Source organism: Gymnoscopelus microlampas (genome assembly GCF_963454915.1).
Source record: "Gymnoscopelus microlampas genome assembly, chromosome: 4".
NCBI lineage: Eukaryota > Metazoa > Chordata > Actinopteri > Myctophiformes > Myctophidae > Gymnoscopelus > Gymnoscopelus microlampas.
In genome coordinates, this window is record NC_139941.1 from 39162968 (window position 1) to 39187227 (window position 24260).

The 24260-nt window shown below is 42.2% G+C and overlaps 2 protein-coding genes across 2 annotated transcripts; one reads left to right on the forward strand and one right to left on the reverse strand.

Moving 5' to 3' along the window:
• On the forward strand, positions 1 to 3819 carry ciao1 (cytosolic iron-sulfur assembly component 1). Its single transcript, XM_084054842.1, has 7 exons — positions 1 to 391; positions 1110 to 1258; positions 1380 to 1491; positions 1643 to 1731; positions 1856 to 2048; positions 2132 to 2210; positions 3318 to 3819. The coding sequence occupies exons 1-7, from the start codon at positions 253 to 255 to the stop codon at positions 3550 to 3552; spliced, it is 996 nt and encodes a 331-aa protein (XP_083910968.1). The 5' UTR covers positions 1 to 252; the 3' UTR covers positions 3553 to 3819.
• Positions 3820 to 4706: 887 nt separating this feature from the next.
• Positions 4707 to 23382, reverse strand: snrnp200 (small nuclear ribonucleoprotein 200 (U5)). Its single transcript, XM_084053908.1, has 44 exons — positions 23118 to 23382; positions 22194 to 22357; positions 21916 to 22087; positions 21411 to 21603; positions 20681 to 20736; positions 20450 to 20548; positions 20171 to 20323; positions 19973 to 20072; positions 19727 to 19863; positions 19546 to 19623; positions 19006 to 19179; positions 18638 to 18775; positions 18319 to 18474; positions 18053 to 18223; positions 17735 to 17928; positions 17477 to 17600; positions 17135 to 17284; positions 16547 to 16789; positions 15900 to 16088; positions 15169 to 15366; positions 14838 to 14990; positions 14639 to 14719; positions 14275 to 14358; positions 14090 to 14196; positions 13845 to 13963; positions 13559 to 13713; positions 13124 to 13313; positions 12740 to 12913; positions 12371 to 12531; positions 11727 to 11954; positions 10942 to 11133; positions 10657 to 10835; positions 10385 to 10536; positions 9421 to 9529; positions 9195 to 9303; positions 8393 to 8582; positions 7768 to 7932; positions 7504 to 7625; positions 7238 to 7381; positions 6642 to 6818; positions 6215 to 6375; positions 5628 to 5709; positions 5443 to 5535; positions 4707 to 5043 (listed from the first exon to the last, which is right to left on the reverse strand). Exons 1-44 carry the CDS (start codon positions 23160 to 23162, stop codon positions 4897 to 4899), a joined length of 6408 nt encoding a protein of 2135 aa, XP_083910034.1. The 5' UTR covers positions 23163 to 23382; the 3' UTR covers positions 4707 to 4896.
• Positions 23383 to 24260: the final 878 nt, after the last annotated feature.

Consider the following 24260-nt stretch of genomic DNA (forward strand, 5'->3'; position numbering starts at 1 on the left):
AGGAACGATGCCCAGGCTACAAAACGGGTAAAATTATCACGCATTTCATAATTACAGCGAGTCAGTCGAGTGGTGAAATCTCATTAATATAGCCTTTCTTTCCGCGTTTAACTCGCGGACAGTATAATTCAGTGTTTTTGGAAGATAAGTACCTTTACAAACAGGCGGTTTGTAGATAAGGTGTTCGGCAGCATTGTGCTGTTTAACGTGGCTAACGGGTATTATCTAGCTGTCAGTGGTAGATAATAGAACATGAAGGACGCACTGGTTCTCGTCCAGAGGTTCGTCGCTCATCCAGACTCTCGCTGCTGGTTCGTGTCCTGGAACCCCTCTGGGACGCTGCTGGCCTCATGTGGAGGAGACAAGGCCGTGCGGATCTGGGGGAAAGAAGGTTTGAGAAGATTGAATATTGTATTAAATAGAATGCAGAAACAGCACGAGTGCAGTCATCCACGTCTATAAGGACCACACACACCAAAGTCCAGTGGAGTTGTTTCCATTGAGGCTGCTCTACTCAACAACACAACACATATACAATCAATGATTCATTCAGTGCTTCTCAAACTGTTTTATTCAAGGACCCCATAACTCTGAGCGTATGCATGAAACCAAATGGACACGTGGTCCCTTTTGTTCCATTTGTATATCCTCAGAGTTACAGACCTCCTTAAATAAGGGTCCATTTAGAACCCTGGCCTGAGGGTCCCTGGACTCCTGAACCACTGCTGTAATGTACATTTCCGGTTTCCTACTGCTTTCATCTATGCTCTCTACACAAATGGAACAAACTCCAGGACTCTCTGAAAGTGGTTCGATTGTTACTGTTTTTCATTATGTATGGTATTTTATAACTGTACTTGTTTTCATGCTGTTATCAGGGCGTCATTGAAAAAAAGGACTTGCTCTCAATGGGCTTCCCCAAAAGAAAATTAAAATATATATATTACATCAGATGTTTAAATCTGCTATTTTTGATGTAAATAACATTCACATCTGCTCAGAAAGTTAATTTCCCAGTCTGATGTATTGCTGGCTGATCTGTTTCGTACTAGTCGTACACTGATAATAACATAATATGCCCTCCTGCTTCTTCCCCCATCCTGCTTTAGGTGATTCATGGGAATGCAAGACGGTCCTTGCGGATGGACACCAGCGCACTGTGAGGAAAGTGGCATGGTCCCCCTGTGGGACCTATCTGGCCTCTGCCAGCTTCGATGCAACCACGTGTATCTGGAAAAAGAAAAATAACGATTTTGAGGTCAGATTAACACGCTCAAATTGCAGCCTATTATCTTATTTGATGGTTTGACATCAACAGACTACAACTCTGATGGAAATCGTTCCATCTTCTCATATAATACTGTGTCTGTGTCCTATAGTGTTTGACTGTGCTGGAAGGACATGAAAACGAGGTCAAATGTGTGGCCTGGGCACCTTCAGGGAATCTGCTGGCCACATGTAGTCGAGACAAGAGCGTCTGGGTTTGGGAAGGTGAGTCTCAAGCGTTTTTTTCACTACCTTAGATGCACATGTATCATCCACAAAAGAGTTTGGAGGTTATTCACCTCCCTTAATCCTGTTAAAAAGATCTCTGCAGCGCAGCATGGAATTGAATCGAATCTCTTCCCTTTGCCTTTCACAGTGGATGAGGAGGATGAGTACGAGTGTGTTACTGTAGTGAACTCCCACACACAGGATGTCAAGCATGTTGAGTGGCACCCTACTCAGGAGGTAGGTTGCACACATACTGTACATGGACGATAATTACTCCTACCTCATCTTGGCCACCACCCTCGACCAGCCATTTGTGAGGTCCATTCTCAGTTTATCTCTGTCCCTTTACTTCTTGCTTCAGCTCCTGGCTTCAGCCAGCTACGACAACAACATTTGCATTTATAAGGAAGATGATGATGACTGGGAGTGCAAGGCCACCTTGGAAGGACACACATCCACCGTATGGAGTTTGTCCTTTGAGAAAGATGGAAAGAGATTGGCCTCCTGCAGTGATGACCGCACGGTGAAGATCTGGAAGGAGAGTCAGTCGGAAGGTAAAAATCTATGTGGAACGTAGACTACGTGTGTGGTTTGGTATTTCCTCTTCAACATGTTTGTTGCTCTTGTTGAACTGCAGATGGCAACACAGACAAGACTTGGAAGTGTGTTTGTACTCTGTCTGGGTTCCACGCACGGGCAGTGTACGACATCTCTTGGTAAGCATACTATACTATCTTTTAGTGCTCATGTTGATGACTTTAAGGCTGTCCTGTTAGTAGATATAAATCTTGTTCCTCCATTTTCTGAGACACTTTTTTGGCAGAAGGAGCACCATTTTGTTAAGTGCTTTGAAGGACATACTGTAGGCCTATCTTTAGTAAACAAACTTGATTTGTAGAGCAGGGCCTTGCCACCTTTCATATATATATTATGAAGTTCAGTCTATTGAGAACAATATACATGATTATTAAATATCAGTTACTCAGAGAACAAAAACTAGATAAAGTGCTCCTCGGAGCACAGGTCTCCGCCAGGTCAGATACGTTATTGTGGCCTCCTGGTGGCGCTATAATAGGCCAATGTGAAAAGGGTGCCATTTATTCTTAGGTCGTTCACGGCAATCGGACACTGCATTCATGATTTGAAGCATTTTGTTCCAAAAATGTGTTTTGCTAAATTAGACCTGCTGGTGGCGCTATAACAGGCCAATGTGAAAAGGGTGGCATTTCTTCCTCGGCCTAGTGGGAATGTGCGTGTGAAATTTCACGGAAATCGCACGCTGCGTTCATGGTTTGAGGCAGTTTGTTCAAAACGGACCAATCCTGCAAACTTTGGATGGCAACCTTAACCAATAAGGATGGAATATGGGAAATCGGACCGATCAGGGTTGATCACATGACTATAGAGATAATGTGAAAAAAATGGGTTTTGCACAAATCGGCCTCCTGGTGGCGCTATAACAGGCCCATGTGAAAAATTTGAGGCAGAGGTTCTGAATTGGCATCCAGGGAGTGTGTGTGCACAGTTTCGCAGCGACCGGGCCAACGGTGCCGGAGATTTGGTGGTAACACACGGACACACGGACGGACACACGGACGGAGGGTAAAACATACTCTCTCGCCATGCCTTACGGCCTGGCGGAGACAATAAGTGTGCATGGTTACATTGGGTGGGTAAGGGGATTGGGGTAGAACGTGAACTCTGGTACAGGTATGGGACAGAAGATAGTTGTGAAACAGATCTGGGATATGCTTAGAAAATATAACAATAAAAAGAAACATGAACTTACTCAACTTCAAACCTTTGTGCCTATTTTTGTTCAGGTGTCAGCTGACTGGTGCCTTGGCAACTGCTAGTGGAGATGATGCAGTGCGTGTGTTTCAGGAAGACGAGCCCATCGATTCAGACCAACCCGTGTTTTCCCTGGCTGCCTGTGCAGCCAAGGCCCATAACCAAGATGTCAACTGTGTTAACTGGCACCCAAAGGAGGCAGGGACCCTAGCCTCCTGCAGTGACGATGGAGACATTGCTATCTGGAGATACCAAACTGAGGGCTAAACACTGTATCTGGTTCCTCATGACAAACTATTCGTCAGCACTGAACACACCAAGATGTCCCAGCCGTTGAAGTTGCCACGTTAATGTTTCTTATTCTTTCTTGTCCAGTAAGTTGGACAACATCTTTGGTTGTCTGTCTATACAATATTCCTTCAGTACTGCCCTTTTTAAGCGTACATGTTCAATTTTGTATAATTTTGGCATTTCAGTGACATTGAAAATATATTACATTAAATTAAAAGAAATTAAGCCCACGTTATTTTTCTTTTACATATTAAAAAGTAGTCACAATTAGGCGCCAAGGTGGCGCAGTGGTTAAGTGCCTGCCCACCACCGCAGAGGATGTGGGTTAGAATCCACCATGGTTGTGCATTCAGCTTTGTCAAGTGGCGATACGCACACAATTGGCCTGTGTTCAGCGGAGTGAAGCCGGGTGGGGAGGGTGATATTTGTGACTGCACGTATTTCTGGGGTGGCACCTGTCAGCAGGGAGTTTTGGGCGGGAGGAGTAAGACGAGTGCTCTCTACTCCTAGCCTGGCGTAGACAGACTATATCACTTTTTTGCACTCGCAGATTCGTCTGGTCTGGACCCAGGCTACTCTACTCGCGGTTGGGGCTCCTCACTGGCAGGCGAGTCAGAAGGATACAACAGCAGTGACACAGTGTGGGGAGGAATCAATTGGTATAATGACTAAATTGGGAGAAAAAGGGCTAAAAAAAAAGTTGGTCATTTTTGGATTATCTTTATTGCAAAAAGAAATGTAATCACATCAGTCTACAAATGTACTTGAAATCTTGAGGCCCATCGAGAATCCGAATATAGTTCAACGCATTTTATTGGATTTTTTTTTGTCATACTAAGAAAGGGGCTTTATACAAAAACTGACCACTAAACATGGATTATGTTCAATTTAAAAGGTTTTCCATCAACTCTGGAAAGAAAAGTGTTTTTTTTTTTAGTTGCACCAACCCTGCAAATGCTAAATATTCAGCTGACTCAAGCATCAATGTGCATTATATCCAATATTAACATTCAAAAATTCTGATCGGGCCTTTAAGGACAGCTGTTCACGTCAATGCAAATGGTACATTTCTATGTACGCTTTATACATGTTTACAAGAATGTATCTTGTATGTTATTTCTGGACTGGTGTACAACAAAAAGCATGATCTTAACTCAAAAACAAAACATAGAAAACGATGATATAACCACAAGAGCCTAAGAAGGTAATGGTATACTTGGGAGACAACGATACAGGAGGGGAAACGGGTTTAATATCTACAGTAAGAACATCTACTGATCCCACTTGAGACTGACATGAGGGTCATCGTCAGGTTACAGGCTAATCTGAGTCGCTGTCTCCGCTTTCAGCCTCCTTCACATCGGCGCTGAATTTGTACTCCTGGTCACAACCCATGTAGGCGTCACTCATGAAGTATAGCGTGTAGTTGTGGACGCCCATCACCGGTGCTACAAAGTCCAGCTTGACCTACAGGACATCAAGAAATGGCATTAGACTTTTGAATATCCTTAACTATGCAAATAAAGTACACCATCTCGGCATCATTGGCATTAATTACGGATGCACAATATTGACATTTTGGCCGATAACTGAATATTTACAGGGTCATATCGACCAATATCAATATTATAATACCACTTTCCAACAGTAGGGGTTACTGTACACCTATTATGTTATGACTGATGCTGGGTGCAGATCTCTTATGAACCGATTTATTAGGCCTTATTATACACCACTGTTTCCAAAAGCCTGATTTAAATAAGCTGCAATAAACAAAATTAATGCAAGTCTTGGATATGGACGCAATACACAATATCCTTTTGCAAAACAATTGTACAACCTCATAAGTGCATGTGATTGACTGACCTTTGCTTTCTGCTGAAGCGTTAGCCTCTTGATAGAGATGAGGCTGTTGGACTTGGGATCTCCAATGACCACCCACCAGCCCTCCTCACGTTTCTGAAAGAACACAAACACGTGTCATCAATCAATTGTTGAAATTATAGAAAAGTATTTGGTTAAAAATTACCGCCATTTCAAAGATAACGTACCTGGGGGAAGAGAGGCGCAATAACAGGTCCAGTAACTTCCTCCTCTCGTTCCAGTTGAACAAGCACCAGAACTGGACTACCACTGTAAATAAAGATGAAAGAATTTACGCTTTAGTAACTGTCTTAATAAAACTGTTTCCGCATACATTTATAAATGACTCATTTTTTGCTTTTAATTTGACACCTGCCATTGAAACATGCCATTTATAATTGAATTAGATTCCTCTTAAAATATTATCCTGTATGCATGGTAATGACACAAAAAAAATACAGAGACCCTTGATAATAAAACTCTCATCCCAACTCAATCATTCTCCCCACTTTTTCATTTGAATATTAGGAAATTTACCAGACATTATTAACTATTATGGCAACGTTAAACTATGTTTAACCACATTAAACATGGTGTACCAATATGTCATTATGTGGGATATAAATAAATAAATACAATTCTAAGAATTTTGAAAAAGGTTTAAAAAATAGATCAATCAGCTCACAATGCATGACAGCACTGTGTGTTGTGAGCTTGTAGATCTGCTATATTCCTAATAACTTAGAATGTGTCTGTGGTTAAGCAGTTAAAGTACCTCTTGATGTTGTCTTTCTCTACCACTTCATATGACAGTTCAATGTTGGGGTAGCGGTTACTGAAGCGAGCCACGTCAGCCATCTGGGCATCGGAGAGCTGAAGCAGAGCAGTGCGCTCTTCATCCTCCATTTCCATGATGTCAAAGATGCTCTCAACACCCTAACAAAGAGACAAGAGGGTTAAGAGGTCAGCTTTCAGGCAATTATGGTTCTCATCCACAACTCATGCATTCTGATCCAATCCACGCCATTTTGAACATCAGTGAAACTATCTAAACATAAATTCTGTATTTTTTAATATAGCCAAAACATTACCAGAAAGCTGCGCATGTAAGTATCAATGTTGCACTTACAGTAAGTCCCCACATTGAAGCAATGCATTGATTGTTTTTAATTGTAAGTATATTAAAAGATAAAAAAAAATACCTTATCTGTGCAGCGCTTGATGTGCTCCGATGTGAAGAATGGCAGTTGTTTGAGGTAGGAGTCCTTAGACCACATGGCCTGGGTCACCATCTGTGCCAACTCCATGGCAGCCAGCGCAGGACTCAGCCAGCCGTTACTGGACAGTACATCTACACAGGCTTGGATCAGACGCACCGCCTACAAACAGCGCAGATAAAATATGTTAAGTGTACATAGTATATACAAATAAATCAATTCAAAACATCAAAACACTATTGGGGTCTCGTGTAACAATTCAGAAAATCCAAGAGGCTGCAACCTCCCGTACCCAAACACCGAGTTAAAAACTATTCTGATGCTGTGTAGAATCACTAGTCTACAAATGAACTGGCACATCTTAAAAAGGGTTCTAGGTTTTAACAACAAAAAGTTACAAGAGCCCAAAGAATCTATGCAGGTTCTTGTACTTGTAGTCAAACCCTAAATATTTGCATTTCATGTTCACTCTCAAATTGTATTTCTGCAAAATATGCAGATTTTCAGCAAAAGAACAGCCGTTATGGTTTTATGTCAGTATGTACTTGTACTGCTCAGGAGGCAGTGGCATCATCATTCACCTTGCTCAGGATCTCTTCAGTGTCTGACTGGAGCTCTGCACTCAGCTGCATCCTGGACAGATGGGCCTGCAGCAGCAGGTTTGTCTTCACGTGGGGGTCGTTGAACTTGGCGTTGTTCAGTTTGTGGGGCACCTTCTGGGCCAGCTGAAATATAACAAATGTCCAAAACATTAAGTTAGTTTTCACTTAATATTGGTACCCGTGTTTGATTCTTGTGAATGCACCGTGGGACGCCTGACATTGTGTCAGCGTAGCGTTTTGTTCACCTGTCGGAGAAGTGCGTCCTCGTGGTGTCTGATGGGGATGTTGTTGTACTCGGCGGCATTGGAGATGATCTCAATCAACCCACGGATCTTTGTTTTGGCGTTCAGGGACATGCTGAACAGCTCTGCAGAGTACACACCGAGAAATAACGTCAGTTTCAACAGAAATGTACAATGTGGAGATAAACAGGAAATATTACACCAGCCTGGCAGCTAATACTTTTAGTTATACAGGGAGTGCTGTGGATATTAATTGTTGGCACAAACCAATGGTGGTGTAGTTGATATAGTAGTAGGCAGCGATCATGCCCAAATTGAGAGGAGCTACGTCCATCTCGTCCTCAATGCTGATACACTTGGACTGCTCCAAATCATGTAGAGTGTTCTCCACCAGCTCCGACAGATGGTCTGACAAGTGACGATGAGACATGCCTGAAGAGCACAGACAGAGAGAGAAAAAAGGAAAGCCCAATCAATACGGGACATTTCACTTTTCTCACAACATCGGGATGGGCAGTTATCAAGCCGATTTGTCACGTCTTTTGAAAAAATATAATAAACAAAACAAACAACTGTATCCTGTACTTGTTTGAACGTTGTAATAGCTATTAACAAAACATATCCAGTAGATGGTACCTTAACTAAAATTGTCCAGTAGATGGTACCCTAATACAAGTCAGAACTGCAGCAGCTGATGTGCTTTTGTGCCTCAATCAATATTCTCCACAGCAAGATTTGTGCTGCAATATCATCTTTTCACAACATAATATCACTATATCAACACTTTCATGTGGTGGACACACTACTCAGTCAGCTACTGGTGCACCTCAGGCCCAGGCTGAATTAAGTTTCCTCCCAAAGCCTTTATGTGTTTGGATGAGCAGCGTCTCACCCTGCAGGTTGTAGTAGTTGGGGTTCTGGGTCATGCGGCGGTAGAGGAATGTCCAGGTCAGGTAGTCCACAGCATCCTGCTTGTTCTCCACCGTCTTGGTGACGATCTCAGCATTGAAGTGGTCATGGAGACAGTGGTCAAGGTGAGACTCGACTGGCAGCGGCTCATACAGGAACTTCTTGAAGAAATCCTGTTAGGGAGGCAGAAAAGAACAGATTTTAAAAAAGAGCTACATTTTGAGCCTTCATTCTTTTAGGTGGACAGTGAACAGGAAACACTGAGAGACGAGGTAGGGGAGTGACATGCAGCAAATGGTCCGGCCGGTCAGGAATCGACCCGGGTACTCGCTGTCAGGCATTTGAGCCCACATAGTACACACCATAACCACTTGGCTATCAGGTCGCCCTAATAAAGGCTGTTTTTACTCATAAGACAAGTGTTGACAGATGTCGTTCAAAAGGTGTTGGAATACAGTCATGTATTCACCAATGAATGTTGTAATAATAATAAAAATACATTTTATCTATATTGCACTTTACATTTGAAACAAATCTCAAATGTTGTGAGATGTCTTTGGAACCGTAGGGGAAACATGGCCACTCTTTGATGGTAATAACATGGAAACCAATGAAAATGTACAACAAAACGACTTATATCTGCGACCTTACACTTTTTGGCAGTAGTATTTTACATATTTCTGTCTGCCAACAATGTCTTAAAAGTAAAACATCATTAAGGGAAAAAGAACAAGAATGAGAGAGAAAGATATAGAAATTGATAAAAGCTGAGAAAATGGTGGTACCTTTTTGGAGCCCTGACACATGATGACACAGCGCCCCTCATCGTCCAGCATGGGCCTGTTGGCTTTGCCCACCATCTGAAGGACATCATATATGGGGTAGTCCACATATCTGCACACAGGAAGGAGGAGAATGTCACCGTATGCTACACACAATATGAAATTTATTTTATAGAACGTGAGCACTTTATGAAGCCAAAGAGACTGCATAAGCTGTGGGAAGCCTTACGCATGGATTTTGCCGTTGTAGTACTGTGTGTCCATGACCACAACGAGGTGCGCGGCGATGTTGGTGCCCCAGCAGAGAGAACGGGACGCCACAACGACCTGAACGGCTCCTATCAGAGGGAAGAGAACAGAGATGAGAAAGAACGTCAGAAACTATCATTAACCTTTCTGAACCGGTCTTTTTTTATTTATTTGTATTAAGCTTGGGCAGATACAGGCTTTATGAATAACATTCAAAGAACCTATCACTGATCTGCAGCTACTCAGTCAGGAGTATATAAACTGAATGTTGGATGATTAAATGTCCTTGAACTTTATGGGGATTACAGTCACATGCTGAGGAGGTGTTTGTTCAGCCTCTTCTTAAAAGGCATGAACACTACTTGATGTAATGTCTCCAACAACCACAGGGGGGGAAGGCTGTTCCATGTTGTTAACTTGTTAAAGCAGAGTGGAGAAAGCTCCTATCAAGGCATTTGGTGTTTGACTTGGGGGGGGTTGTCAGGGTATGGCTTGGTGGTACCCTCCAGGTGATTCCAGTGGGTCCCCAGCAAAATGAGGAACAGTGGCAAAAATACTAGGGTTGTCCGATATTGGCTTTTTTACCGATAACCGATATACCGATATTGTCCAACTCTTAATTACCGATACCGATATCAACCGATACCGATATATGCGGGGATTATTGTGATTAGGGTAAACTCAAATTTCATATCACACACACCATATACAGTAAAAACTCCTGTAACTTACTTATAAAGCAAAAAAAAAAAAAAAAAAAAAATTTTTTTTTTTTTTTTTCAAAAACCGATACCGATATTTTCCCGATATCAATTTTTATGCTAATATCGGCCGATAATATCGGGAGGCCGATAAAATCGGACATCCCTAAAAAATACTTATCAAATATCCTTGACATGAAAATGCTTGAGAACCACTGGTGTGATAAGACTGGGGAGCCATACCAGAGTTGAAGAGCTGTTCTACTATTTTGCGTTCGGTGGTGGACAGGCCCTCGTGCAGGTAGCCCACACCGTTGGCCAGCGTTTCCTTCAGTGTTGCATCGGCAACCTTCTCCAAGAAGGGAGCCAGGTCCTTCTCAGTGCAATGCAAGAATCTAGACAAAGACAAAAATCACATTTAATTGCATCATTAAATGTATTAACTGACCACATACTGTATAGTCTTATAGCCAATTAATTCCTATCCTACAGGCACGATTACAGTTGTGACCAACCTCTGAGGAACAACGTCGGCAGCACAGAAGGTGAGGATGTCGATGGCGGTGAGGCGAGTCTGTCTGCGGGACGGGACGAACACCACGGCTGGTTTGGAGGGGCTGTGCTTCATGATGGCGTGGTACACTGGCTTAGCCATGGATAGCAGACGAGTCTGCGTGTGGCTCACATTGAAACCCTGAGGAGCAGAAAGGACAGGTTTTATTTGAAAGCATTTGCCTGATCTGTGTTGCTTAATGGCAATTTGATAGGGCACGAAGTATAAACGGGGGCTTTAGCCACACCTGGATGTGGAGCTCCAGAGGAACAGGCCTGACGTTGGGGTGGAAGTTGAAGGTGGCCGTGGTGCTGCAGCCCAGCCAGTGGGCCACGTCTTTGGCATTGGACAGAGATGAGCTGAGGGCCACGATGCGGATTGGACGTTCGATCTGGGAGGAGATGTACCGCATCCTGGAGCAGATGACCTCCAACACGGGCTAAGGGACAGAAAACGGCACATATTTTCTTAGGATTACTCAATTTACAGAAGGTTAAATGAATTCAGTCTCTTGTAGTTATTCCAGGTTCCCTCCTCCAGGTTTTTTTTTTTTAATTAATGCCATACTTTGTCACACAACAGTATAGGGCTGTTAACATTCCTCAGAAATTATATTCGAATATTGGTCTTAAAAATTGGCTAATACGAATATTATTATTATACTTTTTTTTGTTTTTGTTTATTTGACTGGGACAATACAATATCAAGTGCTCGGATCCAATAAAAATATATTTTGTTTGTTTTTATAACTTGATACATTGTTTTTTGTATTTTCCCTGTCAAATAAACATTACAAAATATATATATATATGAATATCAATTTACCAGCCCTACTACAGTATAGTGTGACATAAAAGTAGCTTGTAGATCTGCTTTCTTTTTACATTTTGAAAGTGAAAGTGGTCAAGTCTGTGGGTTCTATGAATGTTTAACCAATTGAGAATTAACACCAGCTTTGTTTACAAGGTTTACACCAGACAGTGATGACGTGCATATCAGTGCATGAGCGCAGAACAGTGGTCACATTCTTACCCCGTTCTCTCCACCAATGAGGTGTGTCTCGTCCACAACGAACAGGCTGACGTTCTGCACGTTCTTCCTCTGCTTCCAGCGGCGAGACAGGATGTCCCACTTGTCGGGCGTACTGACGATGATGTCACCTTTCCCCAGAAGCTTCAGATCTGTGCTGGTCTCTCCAGTGAGCAGCACCACCTTCTTGTTCAGGAGGTCCTGGAACTTCTGATGCCAGTCAACGAACACCTGTAGGATAGAATAATAAGGAAGGAAGGAAAGGATACAAGAAATGATTAACCGTGTTAAGTGTAACAGTACCAGTCTACATAATGGAACGTTTCGATGTAGACAGACACCTAGTTTGGATGTGAGGATAAAACGGTTGCATAATTGGGGTTATGAAAAACTAGTACATATGAAAAACTAGAAAACTATGTTGCTACATCAGCGGTTCTCAAACCTTTTCATGTCAAGGACCCCCAAAATTATATGTATTTGGCCGCGGACCCCAATCTCAAAATAATTTGTTCCAGGGACCCCCACAAGCAAAGATTTGAGTTAAAAATGTTCGCTTAAAAAATATATATATATTCAAAGATTTGCACAAATTGGTTGAATTGATGAAAGTACTTCCGTCCTCCTCATTGTTGTAGTTTCAATACCTGTTCAGCCAGAGCCTCCATGGGTGTGATGTAGACACAGCGGCCCTCTGCGTTGTGCAGCAGCATTCTCAGAATGGCAAACTCAGCGCAGATGGTCTTCCCACTGCCGGTGGGAGCTCCCACAAACACATTGTCGTCACTGTTGTACACTGCGTTGAACACTGGAGGAAAAGACACAATATTGCACAGAAGTAAGAGAGTGCAACTCTTCATGGTCATTCAGGAGAAGGTACAGTTTATGTATTCAGGAAACGGTGCAAGTTTATTTATATCAGTGTCATAATAGAGACCCAAAATAATATTTAAAATATTGTTATTAAAAGAGTATATATTCAAACTGTTTTCTTGTCTCCTCCTAAGGTCTCCTACCTTGTGTCTGGATTGGGTTGAAGAAAGGGAACTTGTTCTGGTAGAGCGTCTCGAAGGCAGAGTTCCGGAGAGCAGTCACAGGCAGTGGCTGCAGGTCCAGCAGCTCAGTGGGCGGTGGGTATTTCTCTGGTAGGATCAGGTGACGGAAAGACACTGGAAGCTGAGTCTCACAGGCTGAGAACAAAAGAGAGGTTTAGCAGATTACAATTAATGATATGCATATGGCCAAAGGCAGGGTGTGAATAGTTCTCTTCCTTGCCACCAAATCAGTCTCAAATCTGTGATATCAGACATAAAACCTGGCTCCTAAAAACTGAAAGGTCCTAAACAAAATGAATAACAATGTTAACAATCTTAAAATGACTTTTGCAAGTCAATACTCACAAAGCCAGCGGTCTGAAGCCACACGGATGAAGTACTGCGGCGGCAGAGGCTCGAACACCGGGACGAAAAACGTGACCAGATGTTCGTCCTGGGCATACTTGGCTTTGAGCAGGAAGTACTCGTGGTGGAGGATGACCTCACTGTCCACATCCTCAACCAGAATCCAGAAGGCCTCGGAGGATCCATGGATCTAAGAAGGCAAGAGAGTGTCAGCAAGTCGGCATTCCAGGAACAATCCACAAGATACATTACTTCAAGGGACATTTAATAGCGTTGGGTAATCTCCAGAGGGTTTGACACTCACCGTTTGTTACTTTACTCATGCTGGTGACTTAAAAAGCTCCAGCTTATTAAACTGTTGAACTCATTTGAAATCCCTAATGATAAAACAATTATGTACACTTTAAATACAATATAACTAGGTTTGTAACAGACCTTGTCATCCCACTGGAAGTCAGGAGTGATGGTGAGCTCCACTTTGAGTGTGGAGCGGGTGATGGGCTGCAGATGAACAGCCAAGTCCAGTTTGGGGAACTGGTGAACATATTTGTGGATGGTCTTCCCCATTTTGGGCATACGGATCAGCTCACCTTAAGACAAAAAAAAGAAGAGCCTTAGCATAGTTATTTATATTGAAGACGGAAGTCAACTGTTGAATGAGTGCTGATTACTGAACTGGCAAATGCATGCATGCGTGTAAGGGGAGGAGGGCAAAACTCACCAATTTCATTGTGGTTGAGGTCATACAGCCGCTCAAAGGGGAAGTTTTTCTTCTCTATCTTCTTGATTACCTCCTCGGGCAGTTTCCTGAACTGCCGCAGAGGGGACATGGACTGCCACCTGTGCGCAACAGAGCCATGTCCAAAATTACAAAATTATACAAAACCAGCTTTGGCAGCTAAAAGGATAGCAATGTGTTTGCAAATTGCAATAAAAAAACAAATGTAATCCACAAGAGTGCCTTACATTCTCTTGTCAATCATCTTGCAGAGATTCATGGTCTTGTCTGTGAGCTGAGCCCAGCCTCTGTTCAGCACAATCTCAAATATGGCCCTCATCAGTCTTCCAGCGCTCTGAAAAGACAAAGATATCGTTAGCATCCAACTGTCAAGAAAAATAGCGAATATAGGTACTGCAAGGTCCAGCCTTACCTGTGTAACATACACCATGTCAGCCATGAGAGCAAAGCCCTCCAGTTTGAGCTGAGAGATGTAAGCTTGGAGCAGGACGTTGATCTGCAATAACACAGTAAGAATGGTTGAGTACAGTTTACTGAAAAATGTATGAGATGTATTACATACACTTGCACAGAGGACAAAAATAACATTTACGAAGATATCATCATAAGACTGAAATTCGATTTATAATGACGCTATCCAAACCACAGTAATATTTTCATTGCCGTGGCTCGAGCAATTATCTATCACCAGTTCTCTCTCCAAACTGAAATTTGGAACTGGTCATGCTCTTATGCCTGAACAGCTTGGTGGGAACATTGCCAATCACAAGCAATACCTTGGCGCTAGGCTCCTCAATGCTTTCCTTCACTGGAATAGGAACCCTTTCCAGCAGCTTTTGAAGTTCCAACTTCTCTTCCTGAAACACAGTAATAATAATAAACGTTACTATACTATACTATTACTACAGTGTGTTGTGTCATGTTTACCATCTACCAAAATAAAACCCCACATTGATGGTGTGAAGTCTACCATACCTCTCGAACAGTGATGTTCCTAAACTCAGAGGAGAGTGAGAAAACACGGAAGAGCTCAATCTCACTGAGCGTCGGCTTCAGCAGCTGGTTGTAGGTCTGAATGGAGTCGTGGGTGATGTAGAAGTGGCTGGCGATACGACCCAGGTCTGTTACCTTCAAAATATGACAAAGTTAAGTTGATTATTAACCCATTAAGACCTGGGGCCAATTCTACAAAATGTCTTCTAAATCACATTTGTAAAAATCCTAACCAAGAATTAAGTATTGATACCATAATCACAGAAAATGATCAATCCATCTAAAACGGTGATGGGTTGTAAAATGTGAGTACCTGGAAGCTGCCAGTCCTCTTGTCATACTTGATGAGGCTGTTCTTGTCCAGGATGTTTGCTGCTGTGTGAATGAGGTCCAACCTGCGCCTCTCCAGCAGGGGGTCTGAACTGCGGTCATCATGGGAGACCCCATACAGGGTGGGGTTGCGGAGCATGCGCACATACAGGTAGGTGTAGCCAAGCCAGTTCACTGCATCCTAACAATGAAAGAAAAACATTAACAGTTGAGTCAGGTCAGTGAAGAGAGAGGAAAAGAGAGGACAGAAGGGAGGTATGACATGCAACAAAGCTACTGAGGTAGTAACCGTACCCAGAATGTCGTAGTTACATGACCAACAACACCAACTTTCTGAGCAGCCAGGATGATCCAGTATTTGCTCAATTCAACTGAGTACTATACTTTAAAAAAAGCACATGACTTTCACTCTGCTACTCTGTCAAACAGAAATATTGTACTTTTTGACCCCTCATTTAGGAAGGGACTCTTGGGACCGAAACTTATAAAAATACATCATGAAGTAATCACCAAAGCCCCCACCAAAGCCCTTGTGATCTTCTAGATCTGCTATTTTCACCATTTTCTTTAATGTACTGAATTTCTTTTACATTTTTGGGGAGGATTATGTTCTAATTTTCATTATAGAAAAGCATTGATATTAAAAAGAAATGTGCTTCAGAATTTGTAAAGGAGTATTTACTGGAGTATACACATTGTCCACCACAGACTCACCTTTGCATTCTGCACATTGCCTAGCACTATCTCGGCGTTGAGCATGTCGGCCAGTTTGGCCACCATTTGGCTCTCTATGGGCAGCTGCTGGTTCAGCAGAGACAGGTAGTACTGCAGCTCTCCATGGGACGTGATCAGGATACCCTCTCCTTTGGTGTCGTACTGGGGACGGCCGGCTCGACCAAGCATCTGAAACAAAAGGAGTATTTATTTACAGTATTTATATACAAAAATGTGCAGCCAAAGCAAGATGAAAGAAATACAGCTAAATACTATTCAGATATTTAGCAGACTGCTCTAATCTAGAGCAACACAAGGCTGGACTGTATCAATGATCCGTCATCACTCAACACATGGATTTAAGCTTAATAAAGTCTCACGAAAAAATGTGTAACATGGCCACGTCATATTAAGTGATTTGTGAAACAGTGTGAAATCAGTCGTGGGAACTGAGAACTTTAATCCATGCTCAACAACAGGGTAAGTGGTGGGGGGTCAAGTGATTAGAGTGCTAAGAAAAAAGTCAATAGGATAACAAATAAACAACATACCCTACATATTTCTAAATTACATAAATCTAGATACCATGAGCAATAAGTCCAAACACAAAGACGGTAGGCAAGTGCCAAGAGATTAGCTCAACTGACCTGTAGAATATCCAGGGCTCCCAGCTCTGTCCACCTGCCTTTCTCAGGGCTGTACACCTGGGTGCCTTTGATGATGACAGTGTGAGCTGGCAGGTTGACACCCCAGGCCAGAGTAGCCGTGGACACCAGCACCTGGATGTGCCGGTCAGCAAAGAGATCCTCCACCAGAGTTCGGTCCACTCTGGTCATCCCAGCATGATGTATAGCGAAGCCATAGGGCAACAGGTCCTTCAGTTCTAGGTTCTAGATTCAAGAGCAAGGATACGTATCAGAACAGCCATCCATTTAAGGTGTAATATTCTTAGATTACTTTATTTTCATGGTGACTGCATGTTACAGCAGGAAGAATTTGACTTTTTAAGACAGAAATATAAGACACATTTTTACCAATTAACTCAACTTGGGAGAAAATACAAGCCTTGTGTGACCTGGTGGATTTTAAACTCAGGATTCAGTGAAAGACTTGTGAGACTGAATGTAATTATTCATGACTTTTACGGCCAGGAAATGTGGGTAATTTGAAGGCTTTTCCAGGACCTGAAGGCAATTTTCCCACAAGTTTTGCTGGAAATCTCAGAGGGATCTCACCTTGCACTGCTCTGCCTCAGTCCTCAACACCTCTGTGGATGCTGAACCCTCTCTGAGGAAAAGTCCCAAGGTGTCTTTCTCCAGACACATATCTCTGATAGCTCTGGCTGTCTTTCCCGTTTCCTTCCTGGAGTGGACGAATACCAGTACCTATGGGAGAAGGACAGTTGTTGTATGAGTCCCTCTGCTCTGACATACAACTGCATCTCAATACAGAGCTCAGCACCAACAGTAACACTGGCAGGGTTAGGGCTTTTCATGAGTTCCTTAGGTTTAAAGTATCAACTAAGAGCCTATGGTATGTTAGCTACCTTGAGGGTGAATACATTAGGTAGGCCTCACCTGGTTCTTTCCGGCATGCTCCATGATCTTTTCATAGACGATCTCATTCATGATCTGGAAACGTTTTATGGCCTTCTTCTCTGTGATGCCAACATACGTTTGCTCCAAGGGCACGGGACGGAAACTACACAGGAAGAAAAAGCAGGCATTAGACTTGAGCTTATACCTCGGCAACACACGAACACACTACTTGTGTCTATAAAGTAGGTATGTGTTCAGTAAGCCCTGCAAGTCCTGCATAACCAGATTTGATCTAACCTGTTGTCAAAGTAGAATAGCCCCTTGGCGGGGTCCACACGCAGGCAGGTGGCCACGTCCTCGTAGTTGGGCAGTGTGGCGCTGAGGCCCAGCAGACGCACGTCCTCCTGGGTCAGCTCTACGTTGCGGATGGTCCTTGCCACCAGGGACTCCAGGACGGGTCCACGGTCATCATGGAGCAAGTGGATTTCATCCTGGTAATACATTAGTTTTAGGTTTGGTTTAATGTATTTATATGTAAACAATTGTGACAATAAAATGGTAGTGACAAATTCTACTGGGTCTTCTCAGTCTGTGCAAAGTGTGTTCAACACTTACAATGATGATAAGGCGCACTAGTTGGGTATAGGTGCGCTCTCCACCTTTACGTGTGATGATGTCCCATTTCTCTGGGGTGCAGACGATAATCTGAGTGGCATTGATCTCTTCTTTACAGAGCTGGTGGTCTCCTGTCAGTTCAGAGACTGTGATGCCATAACTTGCCAAGCGCTGGGTATCAGGGGGAAATAAATACATGGATTAAAACACCTCCAAGAACAGTCATTCATTATTTTCTGATATAACGGTTGGTGGAGGACACTCACCTTGCTAAAGCTTCCAACCATCTCCTGTACCAGCGAGCGCATGGGTGCAATGTAGATGATCTTGAAGTCATCCAAGTTGATGGTTCCATCCAGGTTGATGTGTTTTCCGATTTCCCTAAGCATGGCCATTAGGGCCACATTAGTCTTACCCGCTCCCTGCAGACAAGGAATACAATACACAGGGGTCAGGGAATGTACTACGATGTAAAGGGGATGTACAATAATATTACTATGATCTAACTATTTATTATGTTAGATTCACATTTGTTCGCCTGAAAACAAAATGTAATTATCTTTTTATGGGACTAAGCTTTCTCACCGTAGGCGCGCACACCAGGAGATTCTCATCCGTCTCCATGGCGGTCTTGAACAACTTGCTCTGGATGCGGTTCAGGGTTTTGAATCCTTCAAACCCAGCCTGTGCATACTTGGGGAGCTTCTCAATGCCAACAAGCACCTAATAAAAGTCAAATTAAAAATTAGAAATTGAATGTTTGATTCCATCAATATTTTTGATTTTCACTTTTCATTCTGTTGTAATAAAAACATTTCTTCCATTTCACATAAAAAATAGTGAATAAATAAAGTTTAATATTATTGTTATAATCAATAGGGAGACTTTAGATATGTCAAATGCTGCATTAGCAGTAGGCCTTAGTAATGTCCCATATACACCATCATACAAACCTCATCATCACCAAAGGGTTTGGGTTTGAGGGCAGGAACGTGAACTTCTTCATAACCTTTGCGCTGCTTACGGAAGGAACCATCTGGCAGCTGACACCTTTTGTTGGCCATGAAGTGGCTTCCCTGGGTGAACGCCAGGTCCTCCAGGTCCAATAGCTGCCGAGGGGCCACAGACTACAGGACAAGAAAGCAAGACCAACATGACAGGTTTTTAAAAGAAAATGCATAAATGATTCTATGTTGTGTCTGTACATTTTCCCCCTTTATTTTCTCTCTAATATTAAGTTATTTTATTATGTTTCCGCCATTATCCTTATTTTTCCCAGCTTTGTTATCGCCATTGTTATGTTGATGCACAGTATTTTGCGGACCTCACACACTTGCATTTCACCTGTACATGCATGAGTAGTGACCAACAAACCGTCTTGATTTGTGATATTTGACCAATTATAGAAATCTAAGTATGTGTGCAGGTGCAAATTTGTTGATGAAACAAACAAAAACATTATTTATGGGGAATGTGTGAAAATTGATATTCACCTCTCCATGATCAATATCCATTGATTCCAAGTCGTCGACACGAGACTTTCTCACCCTCTCCCTGCGGGATCTCTCCTCCTGAAGATAAAAAAAAAGACCACACATTATAGAGATGCAACTCAGCAAACTGATTAATTTACATGAATATCAAATATTTCTTGCTCCACATTAGCTGGCTTACCCGAATAATGTCTTCCTTCTCCGTCTCCTGCAGTTGGTAAAGAATCTTTGACAATTCTTGATCAGACTCCATCTTTCCAATGATGCGTTCCTTCTCTGCCTCGCTCTGAGCGCTGGCCAACATGGTACAATACTGGACTGTAGTGCAGAAACAGAAATATATCAGGTTTCAAACACTATACATGTCAAAGTAATACAGGATCCCACAGCCCATAACAATCAGCCTATACTTAAACAGAGGACATACTCATGCGGCGATGCTGGCGGAGGATTTTGATGAAGTCAAAGGTGTTGAAGCCCAGCAATAACACCAGCTGGTTTTCACATTCTCGATCATCACTGGCAGTCTGAGAAATGTAGAGAGAGAGGTAATTTCAGCAGAGATCTCAAATGCTATCCACCTGTTCATCACAGTAACAAGTAACGGACAGAAAGATAATAATACCTTGAGGATATCCAAGACCTCATCAGCCTTCTTTTGGGAGATAATAGCATCATCGTAGAATCGACTCAGCTGGCGCTGAAGCCAGAAAGCGTCGATGTCACGGGGGTGTAGTTCCTTTTTCTTAGCATTCATAACATCACCTGTGACACCAAGCTGGAGGGTACAGAGAAAATCAATCACTTGAGTAATTGAGAAAATGTGTCTGCTTGATAACCCACTTAGCACTAGACATGGAATTCCATCTCTGCGTAGGAAGGAATGGGTGAATACACCACTTACATTGGCTGTAAGGGTGCAGCCGACATCTGCCTCTTCTCCCTCGCTGTCCTCATCAGAGTGTTCATCTCGCACTTCCCCAAACTGGTCCTCATCTCCCTCCTTTAAGTGGAAAAGCAAAATGTCAATACGTTTGAACTTATTCAACACGTGCATTGGCTTGCACGTAGGCTTTTCAAATGCTAGAAGTGAGTGGCTGACACAGAACAGACATTATTGGACCAAGTACCTTACCTCCTCATCAGACTCAAATTGCACATTCACACCATAGGTTTCATCAATGTTATCATCTGTGGAAAACATATATAAATATTAGTATACCATTAAAATGCAATGCTTGTTCTGTGTTTATTAGACTGGGACTGTAGGAATGGAGACACTCTCTCTTTGGAAGATTGTGAATGTGAAAAGTCACCAGATGAGTATACAATAATCTGTCTCGTCTTGACTATATTAATGTACCTTCCATGAAAATGTTAAGTTATCCATATTTTATAGAATTTGTTTTAAAGCTGCAATATGTAACTTTCATGTCGTATCTGGGATCTGAACCCAGGTCCCCTGCACGGGTGCCAACATTAGTACTGCTGAGCAAGATATGAATTAAGTAAATGTAAAATTATTTCAGCTGAAAGTATATGGGACATTTTTTGTCCCCTTGCCTTTAACTTCATGTGCCTGTAGTGCTATTTGGGGAAAGAATTCACCACTTGGCTCTGTATATCGTTGCTGTCCCAAATCGATACTTTTCAGTAAATGGATCCGAAATAGTGAAAATAGCCGTTGCGACACATTGTGAGCTTGTAGATATGTGATCGGATCGGATATTTTCACTACTTTTACTTGACATTCTCGTATGATGAAGTAGGGCATTAAATAACGAAAAAACGTCTAACGTTGACATCTGGGGACACAAGGCTTCTACCCGACAGCGATAATATACTTTTTTAAAGCTGGTACATACCCATGTTCTGTAGCTCCTTGTCACCCCCATAGTCAGAGATCTTCTTCCCCAGATTGACCAACACATGGTACCGTGTGTCATCAGCGGGCCCGAGAAGCTGTTCCACCTCGCGGCGCCTCTCTTTATCCCTCATCTTGTCGTTCTTCAACACTGCCAGCACTTCATCAGCCGCACCGCACAATATATCACGTGGCTAAAAACATACGGAAAAACCTTCAGCCTTTAAGCCATTAAGACCTGGAACGCATCTGTGTCACTTTAGATTTCTTTGGCTATTCAAAAATAGCAGATATACAAGCTCATAGCTTGTAGATCTGCTATTTTTGAAAAATCATGAAAAAATATTTTTTATATTTTTTTCAAAAATCTGTTAGGATTTAGAAAACTTTAAGAATCGGACTCAGGCCTTAATGGGTTAATACACCGCAAGTTGTTGGTCAGCAATAGCAGTTCATATGCTGACGTACACAGGGCATGATGAAGGTGTTTGACATGTGATTCTGACCTGATCTCCCAAGGCAGCCTGGATGAAACTGAGCAGGATTTCATAGGTCTCCCTGGTCTCTTTGGTTTTAGGCTTGTACACAATGCCCACCATCTCATCAATGCCTTCAGACAGAAGGGTGAAACCCTTCATCTTGTTGATGTCGTGCCTGTCCTCGTCTCTCTTTCGCCTCCTACATGGATCAAACAGGATGGAGAAAGAAAGAAAAAAACATTTAGGCGTCATGTTCTCACTTGAACAACAGAGAAAACATTGTATGAGGACGGTGTGTAACTGACTTTGCACGTCTTTCTTCCAGCATCTGGGGCTTGGTCCTCTGTGACTTGTCTCCCATCTTGGTTCCTTCGAGCTTCCCCACCAGGGAGAGCACCTCTCCCGTTGGTTCATCTCGCCGTGTGCGGTCGATCAGAGAGCGATCGGCTTGCAACACCAAGTTGGAGTTCTGAAACACAATGAAACCAGAGTCAAGCTTACTTCATTCATACTCCCATCTTGTGAGGGTGTTGTTGCTTGCCTAAATGAACATTATCTGCAAGCTATTACAATAACAACACACAGTTCTTTTCAGTGTGCGACGCAGTCGTACGACTAAGTATAAATAAGGCTTCATGAACAGGATTATGATAGGTGGGCACTAGGACATCTGGGCACCTCGATGTGAAATTGGCTATTTTGTCCAAAAATATATATATTTGAAAAATGATCTTAAGTTATGTAAAGTATACATGCTGTGAACATGCATGGTACATCATTATCAGACTTAAAATGTTATCCTTCAACTTCTTGTTGATGCCCCAAAATGACTGGATATACAGATTGTGTCGTTGTGTAACCTATTTGTAGCAATTGTAGAAATATTAGACCATAATTGTCGAATATTTAAGCATGTTCTAATGTATACTATAGTTTAAATCATTTTCCCAGTTATTTTATTGTTTAACATTTTGGACAAAACAGCATATTTTACATCGACGTGCCCAGATGTCCCTAGTGCCCACTTTTCCTGTTACCCAAGCACTAGCCTGCACTTTTCGGCTAGGCTAAGCAAGCACAAGCAGTAGTCGCGTAATGGTAATGCTAACCATTAGCTAGTTATTTTTTCAATAAAAAATAAGATAAAGAATAATAATAATAATAATAATGATAGACATACTAAGTGCACACATTATATGTGAGACTGTCACTGGGAGAAGTGTACTCACCGCTTTGTACTCATACTGCAGGCTACGAGCAGTAACATCCGCCATGGTGGAACACTTCTAGATACGTTGTTGCCGCACTTTCACAGCAAACTGTCTGAAACGTGCAACTACAGAGTTTCTCCCTGCGTCTGTTGTGAACAGGCGGGGAGCGGGAACCCCGTTGGTCTTATCTAACTTAGTTCAACTTTGTTCTAAAATGTGCTTTTGCGATCATTTACGATGCGTCTCTCATACGTTTGAATGGCACGATCACACGAGCAGCGGATCCACAACAACCCGACGTGCCGTCTCTGGCAGTTCCTCTTCCCGTGGTAAAGGTCAAACAAAGAGAGACCAGAAGAGTCAGTACTAGCGCCCTCTGTGTGTTCAGTGGTGGAAAAAGTAAAACAATTTTTACTCAAGTAAAGTATCAATACTGCAATATGTAGAAATACTCAAAATTGACTTGAGTAAAATTACAAAAGTATTGGTATCAAAATGTACTTAGAGTACCAGAAGTAGAAAGTGCTCATTATGCAGAATGTCCCAGTTCACAAGTTTTCACAAGGGACTCCGACTCATTGTGAGCTTGTAGATCGGCTTTTTTCAAATGGTCAAAATGTATACAGGGCTGAAGTGGTTAGTGTATATTTTGTAATTATAATCAAAATCTACAAAGTAACTAGTAACTAAAGCTATAAATAATTGTAGTAGAGTAAATGTACAATATTTCCCTCTGAAAAGTAGTGGAGTAGAAGTAAAAGTACTGAAAATTGGAAATACTCCAGTATTACTATGTTACTATATGTACGGTATATTCCCCAAATGTATCATTGAAGTGCAGTATTGTAAAGTCTCGAAAACTCTTTACATATTTGCAGTCATTTATAAATGTTTTATATAAAGTCATTTTAGCAGACATATGGCACAAACCTAAACTACAGAGTAAATGGTCAATAAATATAAAATTAAATAAATTAAAGGACTAATTTGGACTTTGATTACTAAAGGATTGCCTCTTACAAAAATAGATGTGTAAGTGAATGTACTCACTTACACTTTATCTCATGCGTTATCTCATGCTTTTTCATATCAAGGACCCCAGTGTTGGAGCCACATCTTGGAATATTTGTTATTGTTGTCTCCTCCAGGCTGAAGGCCAGG

Bases quoted from the DNA above. Each gene is read 5' to 3' on its own strand.
- ciao1 (XM_084054842.1), top strand. From the start codon at position 253: ATGAAGGACGCACTGGTTCTCGTCCAGAGGTTCGTCGCTCATCCAGAC. The intron at 1,259-1,379 runs GTCAGATTAACA...TGTGTCCTATAG, and splicing joins AGAAAAATAACGATTTTGAG to TGTTTGACTGTGCTGGAAGG. The intron at 1,732-1,855 runs GTAGGTTGCACA...TTCTTGCTTCAG, and splicing joins AGTGGCACCCTACTCAGGAG to CTCCTGGCTTCAGCCAGCTA.
- snrnp200 (XM_084053908.1), bottom strand. From the start codon at position 23,162: ATGGCGGATGTTACTGCTCGTAGCCTGCAGTATGAGTACAAAGCG. The intron at 11,955-12,370 runs GTATTGAAACTA...TCTATCCTACAG, and splicing joins TGGAGGCTCTGGCTGAACAG to GTGTTCGTTGACTGGCATCA. The intron at 7,933-8,392 runs GTGAGACGCTGC...TGTGCTCTTCAG, and splicing joins CAACTACTACAACCTGCAGG to GCATGTCTCATCGTCACTTG.